This window comes from Micrasema longulum, unplaced genomic scaffold, assembly GCF_059751315.1.
Source record: "Micrasema longulum isolate JH-2025_06_02 unplaced genomic scaffold, ASM5975131v1 h1tg001243l, whole genome shotgun sequence".
NCBI classification, from domain to species: Eukaryota; Metazoa; Arthropoda; class Insecta; order Trichoptera; family Brachycentridae; genus Micrasema; species Micrasema longulum.
This window is the reverse complement of record NW_028278430.1, coordinates 91,457-105,870: the sequence shown is the minus strand read 5'-3', so window position 1 is coordinate 105,870 and position 14,414 is coordinate 91,457. Positions and strand designations below refer to the sequence as shown.

The 14,414-nt window shown below is 33.0% G+C and overlaps 1 protein-coding gene across 1 annotated transcript; it reads right to left on the bottom strand.

The window, feature by feature from the left end:
- Positions 1–633: 633 nt before the first annotated feature.
- On the bottom strand, positions 634–13,924 carry LOC148276305 (uncharacterized). Its single transcript, XM_088234456.1, has 10 exons — positions 13,237–13,924; positions 11,445–12,747; positions 10,498–10,737; positions 9,113–9,300; positions 8,136–8,298; positions 7,476–7,669; positions 5,261–5,361; positions 3,960–4,067; positions 2,663–2,823; positions 634–1,743 (listed from the first exon to the last, which is right to left on the bottom strand). Exons 1-10 carry the CDS (start codon positions 13,689–13,691, stop codon positions 1,126–1,128), a joined length of 3,531 nt encoding a protein of 1,176 aa, XP_088090582.1. The 5' UTR covers positions 13,692–13,924; the 3' UTR covers positions 634–1,125.
- Positions 13,925–14,414: the final 490 nt, after the last annotated feature.

The window sequence follows — 14,414 nt, the reverse complement described above, 5'->3', positions numbered from 1 at the left end:
TCTGAGATTGCTAATGAGTTCGGCGTTGATGTTAATACCCTTGTTCCAGTCAAGAGTTTTAAAGACGTCTTACTCCTCTTCTTATGCGGAAAAATACATAGGTTGTTGTGTATGTTAATTATTATGTACGGATTTCCCAAGCAAAAGAAGCTACATAATTCAATCGATTCATTTATATCTGTATTTAAGAACCCAATTTAATTTTTTTTTGATTATATTTTTACTCTACATAAATCCAGTATAATAGGGTGCATATTTAACACACTTGAATAAAACTTAACCCAGACAAAAAATAGTGTCCAATTTATTCCTCTATCAATAAAAGCAAAAGCATAAACATCTGTCAATCCTTAGGCACTAGAAAGGTAGTTCTCATTATTTGCCTACAATAAAGATATTTGGAATGTAATACAAATACAATAACTAATAATTATATTTCAATCATACAAATATGTAAATATGTGTACATCCACCACAGTGTAAAATTTTGTACTTAAACATTTAAACTAATTTTATATGTTCATATATATATATATTTATAATTTGATATCTTATTTGTGATGAGATTTATCAGATACTAAAGACTAATTTTTCATTTATAATTGTTCATTTTAATACATTATCATATTTTTTTTTTGTTTGTTTAATTTTATCGAACATCAAGTTTCACTACACATACACCAAGATTTAAATAAAATATTTATACATTAAATTAAGTGCTATATCAAAAATTAATTACAGCACTAATAGAATTCGGATAAGAAAATAACCATACTTACACCAAATTCAATAGTACAAACATTTTATCACATCAAGTGGTAATAATTCTGTGTTTATGATCAACAAAATAAAATAATTTTTACTAAAAATATTTTTTTAAAACTAATCACGAGTGCTAAACCCTCAAATCATTATTTTATGTTATAAAGTATTTTGAAAACAACAACAGAAATTAAAGATGAAAATATTTAAATCAACAGTATAAATATATTTACATATAAATGGTAATAATAATTGCACAGTTAATGTTGTGGACGAATGAAACACATTGTTTCAAATTGCGAAAGATGCTAAAGAATAATACAAGTCTTGAATGCTCGATTAATCTTAAAATGAGACCCAAATTTACTCATCGTAATCAACAGGCTCACATTTGATTTCAACAAGTGGAAACATAGGAATTTCTTCTTCCTCGGTATTTTCTTGACTAGTTAATAACTTTTTAGTTTTGTATTTCCTTTTGAATTTAATTTTATTTTTCTTTTTACTCATTTTTCCTAGAGGCCTATCGCTGCCATCTTCGTCTGAATCAAACTCGTATTTGACATTTTTGGACGTCTCTCTTCTTGCCCGGGTACGAAGGGATGCCAAGTCTAGCCCCGAAATAGGAACATCGGCATCATCAGTACTGTGATCCAAACTTTCAATCTTGATCTTTTGATTAGGTTTATAATCTCCGTCAGAATCGTCATCATCGGGAGTCTTGTAAACCTGCGGTGTTTTGATTTTAAGTTTGAGCGTACTGATGTTCGTGACTTGGAAAGGTATGAAAGGTTTGATGTTCTTCTCCGGCCCAAAGATTCTGGAAAGAGTTTCCTCATCTAGCCCAAGACTACACTGTCTGGGATCCAGTTGAAGGTAACTGGAGGGATAAGACTCATCAGTCAATTGTACTCCGTGTCGCTTTTGTAAATGTCTGTTAAGGCTCTTCTTCCCGTTGTATTGTTTCCCACAAACAAGACACTGGAAAAAAACATAAAACAACAAATCATAAAGCAAGCCTTAATTTCACATTCATCTTCCAAAAGACACAGTCCACAGTATTGCTGACATTAGCAAGAGATTGAAACTTTAAAAAAAAACATAGCCTACAGTCACCTTTTGATGACATGTACTTTTAAATAGTGTTATCTGTATATTTCGTAGAAGACAACTTAGAATTAATCAAAACTAGTAAATATAAACTATAACAATAAAATGTGTACTATGAAAGATAAAACACGGGAGTCAAATTTTGCCGTTTTGAAATTAAAAATGCAGAAATTATTGCAATAAGGTGTTTTATACATGAACACCAAAGTCCACAAAAATTATTTTTAAAGTTGAAATAAAAATCAGAAGTCCACTTTGTTTTAATGGAAAAAACATCAGTAGTCCCAGATATGATATTTTTATATGTACTATCATTATCAAAATAATTAGTATTTTACATTGAAATTTCTTTATAGATTGAAATTATCTCATTTGATTAAAAGGCTATGATGTGGTTTCTTCTTGAAGGATCTTTAAGATACAAATAATATAGCTAGTGAACTCATTAAGTTCAGATTTATGCAAAACTGTAGTAAGTGAAATTATACAATCATGAACAGCTGTTTCGGATTGCATAATGGACTTCATGCAAGAGATTGTTGAAAAATACAGAACTTTGTGACATTCAAAGTCACTCCATTATAAATCTGTGGTTAATGAGTTTTACCTGTCAACCGATGATATTTGAATTGTAAAAAAACAGTATAATTTATGTGTACATATAGAATATAAATATGAAATAACATGAATTAATCTACAAATTCATTTGGCTAAACGATTGTATCATTAAAAATTATAATATAATACAAATCAAAAAGGAAAATAGAATGTGGCAAATTTAGAATCTCACCTGCAGATGTTTAACAGGAGAATGTGTAAGAAGATGTGTCCTGAGCGCTGAGAGCCGGGGGCAGGAGCGCCCACACAAGGGGCACGTGTGGACTTCTGCCGTGTCGCTGTGGTTATCCCTCAAGTGGCGCTCCATGTAACGTTTTGTTGTGAATATTTTACCTGAAAAATTAACCCACCTCACCATCAGTCAGGAATTTTTTGGCATAAACAACATACGTAGGCTAAAACTGCGCAGCATAATATGACTGCAAATTTATATCAAATATTTTTTATTCTTAATTTAGGAACCCTTTAATGTAAATAAATACATACAGTAAAACCTGATTTTTACGTTCCTCGATTTTATGTTTTCCCGTTTTTTTACGGCGAAATGTTAAGGTCTCATTTTTTTTCCATACATTCTCAATAAAATATTTGCCCAATTAACGTTTTTTACGTTTTCCATAACCCCGGTTTTACGTTGAAATTTTTTCAAAACTCATTCGATCTGCCAAAAGACGCCAAGCCGCCACGTTTGCCCAAAATGGCAAATAAAATCAAGGTAAATAAAGAAATGTGTAAATTGTTGTCTCAAACTAAATTCAAAGCAGGTTTAGTGCAATTGACCATTTTGTTTAAGTGTCTAGTTTGACATTTTACTAAATTGTGACATGCGGTTGACGCATGTTTAGGAAGAATAAAGTCTTTACATCAATAAATTACGATGCAGAAAGTTTAAAAATTAGGCAATAGAAATATTATTTGAAGATATTAACATAATTTGGAAAGAAGATTGTTTAAACTGTTATCATAAAAGTGTGAAACAGTTTTGCCATGATGTAAATGACAGTTGAAATTCTCTGATGCCATACTAAAAAAAGTGACATGAACAAAATTTCCCAATATTTAGAGAAAAAAACATTTTATGCAAATTCAAATTTTTATTTTAGTATTTTTAAGGTTAAGTAAGTACCCACAAAAATTATTTTAACATGTTCTTTTTAAATTCAATAAAAAAAACACATTGGAGTGTTGATTGAAAAAATACAAAATATTTTTAATGAAATCCTAGGTTAATATGAATGGTCCCCAATTATGACCCTTTTTACAATTTTTTGCAGTTTTTCATTTCCTCACTTTAGCGTTTTCCTCAGTTTAACACTTTTTTTCGCTGCTCTTGAAAAACGTAAAACAGGGGTTTTGCTGTATTTAGAATTTGTGGATATTTTAGCAGACGTATTTTGAAGTTTATATACTTAAAATAAAATTGCCAATAGTTTGCACATTGTGAAAATAATAATAATACAGAATTTTACCACACTGAGGACATCCAGTCGGTGAAGAATCGTCATGAGTCTTCATGTGTTCACGTAAGTTAGTGTGATTCGTAAACTGCTTGGAGCAGATTAAACATGTCTCCAAATCTGTGACACAAAAACAAATAATAATTTACCCCGTTCATAAGTACAAGAATTGTAGGATAATTATGTGGCTTAGATTTAAAAGGACCAATGTCAGATTTCTTTTAATCTTGCCAGTCAAATGTAAATGTGTTGGGTGTTAACATAAGTCGTGTCAGTTTTTTCCAAATTTAAAAATGAGCACCAAAAGTTTAAAAAAATGTTCATTAGAAAGAAAATTTTCAAATCAAATATATTATTTTATTAGATTAAAAACCTTCAAAACGGAATGTCAAGTAGACGAAAGTAAGCATTTTCGACACCTCTTTCTGTTTGTGTTCAATCGAGGGAATAAAATTGCCAAAGCTGCTCGCAATATATGTGCAGCGTTAGTTGAAGACGCTACGAATTATTGGCTAATTTGTTGTAAAACAATGAAGGAGAATACATAATTGACTAATTTGCTGTAATTTTTTTTGAGTCCTCTTTTGGAAAAAACAGACACAACTTATTTTAACACCAACAGTCTTATTCTGTAGGTGCCAGTCCAGGGATAGAGAAATATTGCGTTGTAAAAACACAATTTTTAAATAAATGTATCATGCCAAGCTTATTGGGAATTCAATGAGGAAGTTCAGTGTCTTTTTTTTCTTTTTTTATTTGTTAATAGACAATTAAACTGAGCAAAAGAAAAATTGTTTTTTTTTTACATATCTTATTATCAGCGCTATGATTTTTGAAAATTTTGTATTTCTGAAATAACTCCGCGTGTGACGTCAGAGGTTGTTCTCTGTTAGTTCTTCGTATTGGTTCGTTTACGGTAAGCCAACCAGATATCCTTCACAGCTGTCACATCATTAGTTGGTTCATATGAACAAGTGACGTTAATCAAAGTAGTGCGTTTTTATTAAAATATTTTTAATTATTTTTTTCGTAAATTTTCAAGAAACTTTGCTGTACAATTTAATGCTCTAATTTTTACCGCGTGCAAGAAAACATTTTTTTGTGTGCAATTTCCCGTAGGGCTGAAGTTCTCATGCACGGAGCAGACTTCTACAGTTTTATGTGGTCCCATTATGTTGTAGATCAAAATTCCGATGTTTGATCTCAGTTCTGCTGATTCCTGTGTATTCTCAGCTCAGTTATATTCCTAGCTACATAGCTGAAAACAGCCCTAAATATGAAATAAATTCATTATAAATTCACAAATAATATACCTTGGCCAGTGTGTTTCCTCATGTGATATTTCAGTTTTTGCTTTTGGAGGAATTCTTGACCACAAATTAAGCAAGCATTAATATCTTCTCTCGTGTGAGTTCTGGAAATACAATATATTTCATAATTCTGCATTATTGATTTGTCTTTTATTATTTTAACAAATAATTTATAAAACCAAAAATTAACATAACAAAATTGATATAAATTTAATGCATTTTCAGAAATATACGAGGCGTGTTTTTTAAGTAAGTACCGTTTCGATATTAAAAAAAAAAAAACAAGTAAACTTTTTGTAACAATTTGATTTTTAAATAAAAGACAGTAGTTTTATTTACTTATCCACATAATAACCACCAATATTAAGACACTTGTCATATCGAACTACAAGCTTTTGTATTTCGTTGTGATAGAAGTTTGCCACCTGATGACAGCCACTGCGACACAGTCGTTTTTCGGCTACCGTCATCATTGTGGCGTTGACCTCCGAGATGCTTTTTCAGATATAGAAACACGTGGTAGTCACTGGACGCTAGATCTGGGCTGTATGGTGAATGATCAAACTGTACCCAGCCAAATGATGCGATGAGATCTTGAGTTCAATTGGCCACATGTAGACGGCTGTTGTCATGCAACCAGACGATCACTTTACTCAGCAAGCTGCGTCTTTTGTTTTCGATTACACGACGCAGGTTTTATAAGGACTCACAATATGTTTGGGAATTTATTGTGTCACCACGAGGCCACCCCCCAACACCCCTTTTCTGTCCCAAAACACGGTACACATGATTTTCCGGGCTGATATTGTCGGCTTAAACTTCACTTTCTTGGGCGATGTTGATTGCCGCCATTCCATGGATTGTTGTTTAGTTTTTGGTGTAATCTCTCCCTCATATTTCATCGCCGGTGACAATTTGGCCCAAATAATCATCACCGTCAGCATTATAAAGCTCAAGAAAAGTCAAGGTGCTGCCTAAACGTTTGGTTTTGTGCGCCTCTGTCAACATTTTTAGTACCCATCGTGAGCACGGTTTTCGATAGTTTAAGTGTTTGGTAACAATTTCATAGAGAACACTTCTTGAAACTTAAGGAAACTGCTCTACTAACGAAGAAATTGTCAAGCGTCTGTTCTCTTTCACTTTTTCGTCGACTTTCTGCACCAAATCGTCAGTGATCAATGAGGATTGCCCACTCCGTTCCTCGTCATGAACATTAGTTCGGCCATCTTTGAAAGCTCTGACCCATTTACGTATCATTCCATCACTCATAATATTTTGTCCATACACTTTACAAATTCGACAGTGAATGTCAACTGCTTTCACGCCTTTAGCAATAAGAAAACGTACAACTGCGCATATTTCACAGTCGGCGGGATTCTCTATCAGAGGAGGCATTTGAAATAGTAAAAGCAAATGTAAACACGATCAACTGATGTCGCAATGGTGTATGTAGCTTGTCAACAGATGTAGGTACATACTGCGCATGAGCGGGACACCGACTGCAACGCTACCGCGGCGGAATTTCAAAACGGTACTAAAAAAACTCACCTCGTACATAAAAAATATTAAAAAACAGAGGTTCACTGTAATTTGAGAAGAACATTTATTTTTATTCTATGTGAAAAATGAAAGATGCATCTTCAGTATGTGTTTTAAAGAGGCATCTTAGACTGTTTTTTTTTCCATTTCTACCTTCAACCCCTATCCTTCTAACTTTTTTCTGTCATATAATATGTATTTACTGCTTTCCTGACACCCCCCTTCCTGTACTAGTTTTCCACTTCCTATTGTCGTGAAATTCATTTTCTAAAACATGTATTCATTTTTGGTGCTGGAGACATATGAAGAAAGAGTTAGAAGGATAGGGGTTGGAGGTAGAAATGGAAAAATCTTGGGTCGTTGCTCTATACTTCAGATAAAATCATTTGGCAGGTGTGTGTGTCATTGATCAATGGACTTTGACCTCCACATATCACATATTTATTACAGTTGATTATAAACGTTTTAAGTAAGTACTGTTAACTTTGTTGGTTGTCAGAAATTGTTGTGTAGCAATAAACCCGTACATTATGCTAAAGTTATCAATAAATAAATAATTTAATCAAAATTACAATTTGTTCCAAATTAATCAAAATTATTTTGAGTAAACAATTAACACATAAAATTTAAAAAATCAATGTATTAAATCATTTTGGCAAAAATATTATTGAAAGCATACCTTATATGAGCATTACAAGCTCCTTTATCAGAGAACGTCTTCTCACAATGGATGCAGGCATATGGCTTCTCTCCTGTATGTAGTCGGATATGACGCAGCATATTCGACCGTTGAACAAACACACGAGTACAGTGCGGACAAGCATGACGCGGACCAACATGAATCAAGAGGTGTTCCTTGTATGAGTCGCGTTTCTGAAATAAATAAAAATTGAAACCTCAGACTTTAAAGAATTTTTTTATATTCTTTTTCTTCCAGTTTTGCGACATTTTGTTCCAAACACAATTTAATTTTTGAGTCTTTAACTGATGTTATTTTATTTAAGCTATTTTTTATATACTTTAAGATATCTTCTTTGAATATTTATTTTGCCCGTAAATGGGCGTTATTTAATACCATTCTCAATCAGATTTTTTATTGATATATTAAAAACACTGAACAGTGCTCTCAAGTACAGGTTATCTTAGTGAAGGGGACTTTTAAATCAATTTGTATACAATTTTTTTATGTATGTAGTTTAGTAAAAAATTAAATAAAATCTAGGTTTAGGTTCGATTTATATTTTCAAGTTCAATTTATAAGAGCTTTAATGAGGTAATTCACTAAATAAAATGAAAAATGACACCAGGTAATGTTTTCCGTCACATTATGGCAACTTACATTGAAGACCTTGTTACAGAATGAGCAAGTGTATGTGATGACATTGACGGAGTGGTTCTGCGAGCGGTGAGTATAGAGGGCTGACTTGTTGTTGTATCCCTTCCCGCATACAGAGCAGCTGAAGGGCGGAATACCAGGGTGTACTACGAGGTAGTGGAGTTTCCTGATGAAAACATGAAATCTTATGTATTCAATAAAAATAAAATAGAGCTGGTTTAAATGACCCGTATATTATAAATACCACTTAATAATATACTAAGTAAAATTTTATGTTATGTTCATGATGTTAAAGATTAAACATAAAAAAACAATGACGATAACATTTGTCTCTGTGATAGGAATTTAAAGGTTTCGAATTATATTTCTGGTGAGAAAACAAGGAAAATTTGAGTCTTTCCAATTTCTGGGCAGATAATGAATAAAATTCTGTAATAATATCTAGAGCTGGCAAAGAAAACTCTAAAAATTGAATAGTAAGTGTCAAGGGTACAATAAGGACCTTAAACCTTTGTTCCCTGAAATAGCGTGTATTATAAATAAAAAAACAATTGATATAAATAAACGTAAACAAACTAATACTATTATTTTTGTGGTTATTATACGCAATTGCTTTATGACAATAAACTTTACAAGTTTAAAATCATATACATTCTTTTTAAAATTCAACTGATTTTAAGATTTTACATAATATAATAAAATATTATTTAAATTTATTGTAGAAAATAGGGAAATCATTTTTGAGAAGGGATTATGGAAGTCTAGGCATTTACCGGGCTTATAACCTGTTATTGGCTGGTTTTAGTGGACACTTTATACACTGTAACATTCACCAGCGCCTAGCAAAAATATAACAGTCGGGTTGTGATAGTGTTGAGGACTCCAGATTAGAGGTTATTCACTACAAATTATTGTACACATTACAGCAAAATCAATATTATCCAGGCATATAGAACAGATACATAAAGCATCTCTCTCACCTGTCTTGTATAGAGGGTAGTCCATGGCCGCAGATACGACACTTGAAGCGGGACGCAGACTTGTCTCCGTGTGCCACAGTGCGGTGAGTAGCTGCGGCTCGAGCTGTCCGCATCTGCTTCCCGCACTCCACACAACGCAGCCCCACTAGTCCAGGAATGTCCGAATTGCGTTCTGACTTGTGTATCGCCTAACAACATTTGTTTTATTAAACTTTTAATTTGTAGACAATTTGTAAAAAGAAGTCAATTCTTGAGAGATCAAGAAAACAGAATGGACAACTCCAAAATCCCTTACATTGCAGTTAATGAAATTCCACCTGGCCATCGCCTTCCTGGAAGACTGCCTAAAAGATGGAGGGACAATTGAATCTAAACGCCCCCACGCGTAGTAGCTTTCTGCCAGAATAGATCTAGATGAAGAGGAAGAATTCGTGAAGTTTTTTAAAATGTTTTTCGTCCAAAGCCATAATAATAAATACTTAAATGAATAGAACAAATTGCTTAACCTAAGAAAGAAATCATGATCTTAATTTTATTTTCGTAAACAATACTGCCTTCCTTGCGAAGTGACGTCCCCAATTTTACATAAAATTTGTTGAATTAATTTTTCTTATCTAAAGTACAACATCTAGCGCCAAACATATTATGATAAAACGGCTTGTCGTGGATTTTGAGGAGTGATACACAAAAAAAACAGACCAATGCAGTATTCCCCACTTATCCTTAAGTAATCACCGGTGTTTACTTAAGTTTAAAATGTGTTTTTTTTTGCATTAATTACTACACTAAAAAGCGGTATATCTTTTGTTTAAATCACTTTTATTTTATTGGTTGGTTGGAAAAAATTGCCATTTGGCAATAAACTAAACTACAAAAAAATAATTAAATAAAAAGTAAGTAATGAAACGCAGCACAAGTTCATAACAAAAATATATATAAAATAAATATATGTCATGGTGGCAGGTGTTTTCTTGATTTTTAAAATTATTTTTTTAAGTGAGCAGCTTAATGCTGACAGGCTTAAATCTATTTTAAGTGAGCAGCTTAATGCTGACAGGCTTAAATCTATTTTAAAGAAAGTTAGTTGTTGGCGAACTTTAACCATTCCAAAAACAAATCTAGTCTTTTTTAAATTTACTGAGACCAGCTCTTGTGGCAGCTTGTTCCAACCATCAACAACCCTATTGCTCAGGAAATATTTCCGTGGATCTAAATCCACGGAATCTAAATTGAATCTGGTTTTCTTCAGCTTGAGACTGTGGCCTTGATTTTGGCAAGATTTCACTTTTTGGAGATGCCACTCTCTTCATAAAGACGGCAGAATACAGATCATCGACTTAGACATTTTTCTTGTCTATGTAAGACTTATCACACTAAATACACACCTCGCAGTGCTGTTTCAAGTATCGCGGTAGCCTAAATGGTCGGGACACGCACCCTGCGACCGCACAGTACAGGCGCCGTGTGATAGGGTGAAGGTCCAGGAAGTGTTCCCGAAGAGCGCTCAACTGACTGAACACTCGGCAGCACAACATGCACTTGAAGGCGTGCCACATTTCTCCCGCATCATCAGGGCGTCCTCTTCTTCCACCGTGCTCCTCTTTTTCATGGGATGCCCACCAAATCTATGAAATACACATTAATTATGTTTTTTACGCCCAATGGGTATTTTAACATTAGCAAAATTTTTTTTTGATGTATTAAAATAAACAAACATAGGTATAAGAGTAATAAAATACAAAACAATGAAAAAAAAAATCAAAAATCAAAAAAGGAAAATTAAATTTACAATTTACTAAATATGTTCAAACATAATATTGAAGGAAAATGGAATAAATTGAGACGGAAAGAACAAGATGTATATATCTGAAGATTTTTCCACAAAGGAAAACAAATTCGGTCCTCAAAAATGTTGCGTAAAAAAATAAATTTACCAAAGACAAATGAATTCTAAAGATAATTCAAATTCACACACACACGCATATACTGTGCACTGACTTCTCTTTTTTTATATACTTGATAATTTTTTTCTGTGAATTGTTTCATCAGCTTTGCGACTTTTCAATGTATTTATTATTTTGTAAAACTTTTCTGTATTATGATTCCCCAATAAATAAATAAAAAAATAATTTAAAATTGATATTTGAACCACTAACTATAAAATAAAATATAAGAAAACAACACTGCATTATATTTATTAAAAGAAATAATGAATTTCATTGATTCTTGAGTACTGGTTTGTTTTTCTTTCAATAATGCAAGTTATTAATGACAAAAGAGTATGATATTGGTTAATTTATAGTTTTATGAACAGTGGTTAGAAGTTGATTACCTTGTCACTGAATATCATCTCACAAAAGCAACAGCGATAGAAATTTTCCTTATTAGAAGAATAATGAACTTGGCAATGGTGGAGTTCTCTTTCTATTTCATGCCAGAATAACATGGTACAGTACCGACACTTCAGGCCTGCTTGAGGACTTGCACATGGAACAGTTTTCATTTCCTCCCAATGTACGGACAGGTGACTTCGCATTTCTTCTCTAGATAAAAACTCTTCATTACAAAACTGGCAAATGTACAAATCACGGAACACATCACATTCTAAACTAATGTGTTTTTGCATTTCTGAATGAGTTTGGCAATGAATCAAGCATAAACGACACGTGTAATTAGGTAAACATTTCAAGGCATGATGCTTTATCATGTGTTCTATCAATTCATAGTACGAAGGAATATTTTTCGAAGGGTAACATAATGGACAAGTAATATTTTCCGGATCATTCTGTTTATCAATTTCACGATTAAAGAAATTATTCGATGTAACAATACTTGAATTCATTTCTAAGATATTTTTATTAATGTAATCAGTTTCACATTTTCTTATAACCACGAACTGTACGACGGTCACGTCGAAATCTTCTCTTCCCGACCATTTTACGAGAAAACTTTCTGTTGCCATTGAAAGATCGTTTCCTGGGTCTAATGTATCCAATTCTAACTTAGATGTAACAATGGAATCTTCGTCCATTTCCTGAGATACATTGTCATCATCGCTTAAAATTTCTTGTTTAATTTCCGGAATGAGCGCTTCGAGAAGAGGATAGTTATCTTCTTCATTGTCGGCTTCTTTTTCCGAGCACGTGTTATTGGGTTTACTTTCGATATCGAAGGTTTGATTTTGATCACTCTCAGCGGATTGAGAAAATGTGTTGACATTTGCTCCGAGGACAGAGAATCCTAAATTCTTCCCGTTGACGAAAGAAGATAAACATTTAAGAGAAAACTTGTGATGGTAAAGGAAATGTCGGAGGAAATCAAAATTTTGCAGATTGTCTTTGTTACAAAGTAGGCAAGAAAATATCCAGGAATTGGGATAAACAACAGTCCAGACTTCTTCGGTTTCTTCTTCTTGAATACATGTCACGGCGTGCTTCTTGAACAGGTGGCTATTAAACAGGTCCCCGGCGGGAAGCAGAAGGTTACACATGCGGCAGTGCGCCAACTGGTGGTACGTGATGTAGTGGAGCCGCAAGCTTCTCTCATCCAGGAACTCGTCCACACAGTGTGAACATCGCAGGGGGAGATGGCACTGCCAGTGTACATCCCAACTATGTTTGTCCGCCATCAGATACCTACAAAGAATCCTCCTGTTGTATTCTGTTCACAATCCTAAATTATTTGAAAACCGGTTATATATTTTTATATACAAAGAAACCGATTTATGTATATTTTGTGTATTTTTGTGGATATCTATTATTTTATGTAATATTTCAATTTTCTTTGCTTCTATACCGTAGAGCTTTTAAAAATATAGAATAAACTGCATCATACCATACCACCAAAAAGTCTCCAGACTTAGTCGGTAGCAAAAATCACTTGATTCTTTGCACCAACTGAACCTGTGGTAGGTCCAGCTCTGGGGCCCAATAACAGTGGTAAATTACAACACGGAATACCCAGGTTTGAGAAAATCACTGAATTGTGATCACACTGGGAATCAAGTTCGGAACTTGAAGCAAGAGCTTTAGATATTACACCATGGAGGCCTTAGAAAAATTTAGAAGGAAAATTAAAATTTTAAACTGATAGCTTAGTGAACTTTTATTGATCGATTGTCTTACCTGCACGTTCCGCAGAAGGGTTTATTGTGATTAAGTATGTAGTGCATAATTAATTTGTTTTTATTTATGAAGCATTCGAAACATATTACGCAGGACATCGGCCCGGTCTGGTTTATTGTTTTGATGTCTAACCAGACATCGGATAAATGCTCATCCAACTTCAATGGAGGCATAATATATGAAATAAACATATTCGTAAAATAATCTTCCGGTGGTTGCTCATTTCTAGCAACGGTAGTAATACGATTGTTGTCATTTTTATCAGGAGGAACTTCTGGTTTTCGACAAAACTTCTTTTTCTCAAATATTTTGGTAAACAAGGGGCGAGTTCTTAATTCTAGGATAGTATCATCAGTGGACTCCTTATCGAAAATCTTGGAGGTTTTTTCTTCCGCTAATAAAGAAAGGGGTTCGTTGTCGGAATCTTCCGATTCGGCAAGTGAAGGCGGATCCATAATTATAAAATTATTAGGATCTTAAACTTGATTAGGTTTAATGTATAATCATAATCACTATTAAGGTATATTCAATATAATACTTAATTATTATTCGACACTAATATTACCTAAGCATTTTAATAAAAATACTTCAAAACAACGTTATTAATAAGAAATACTCATCAAAAGATATAATATTTTTTAAGTTTAACAAATACATATCTGATATCTGTCAAAAGTATTACATAGACAATATATTTTTTGTGAACTAAATTCAAATCGATAATAAAAAAAATAAAACATCGCTGTAGGTAGGTATTATTTTCTTTTTCCTCAGAGTGATAAGGGGCCATAGCTGTAGAGATGGCACATCACTTTATTTCATAAATCAAAAGCGTGTAATATACGGTTTCGGTTTGCGCTTGAGATTCTCGATCTGAGCACTTAAGGCCCATTGTTTTAATGTAAACGACAGTTGACTTTATGATTGATAATCCTAGATTGATTTTTGTCAGTATATGGGTGGCTCTACAGCTGTGGCGCCTGCTGAAGAGCCCCTGTGGCGCCTTATTACTCTAAGATTTGTTGTTCCCTTGATTTTGCTTTAGTTACCTTTAATATATTTCAACTGAAAGTTCATTATGACTGATTTTTCTTTATCTATAACTATAATATACCATTTACAGCAAGTTTTTGAATTAATAAAAAGAAAAATACAGAAGGATATTAAAATAATTATTA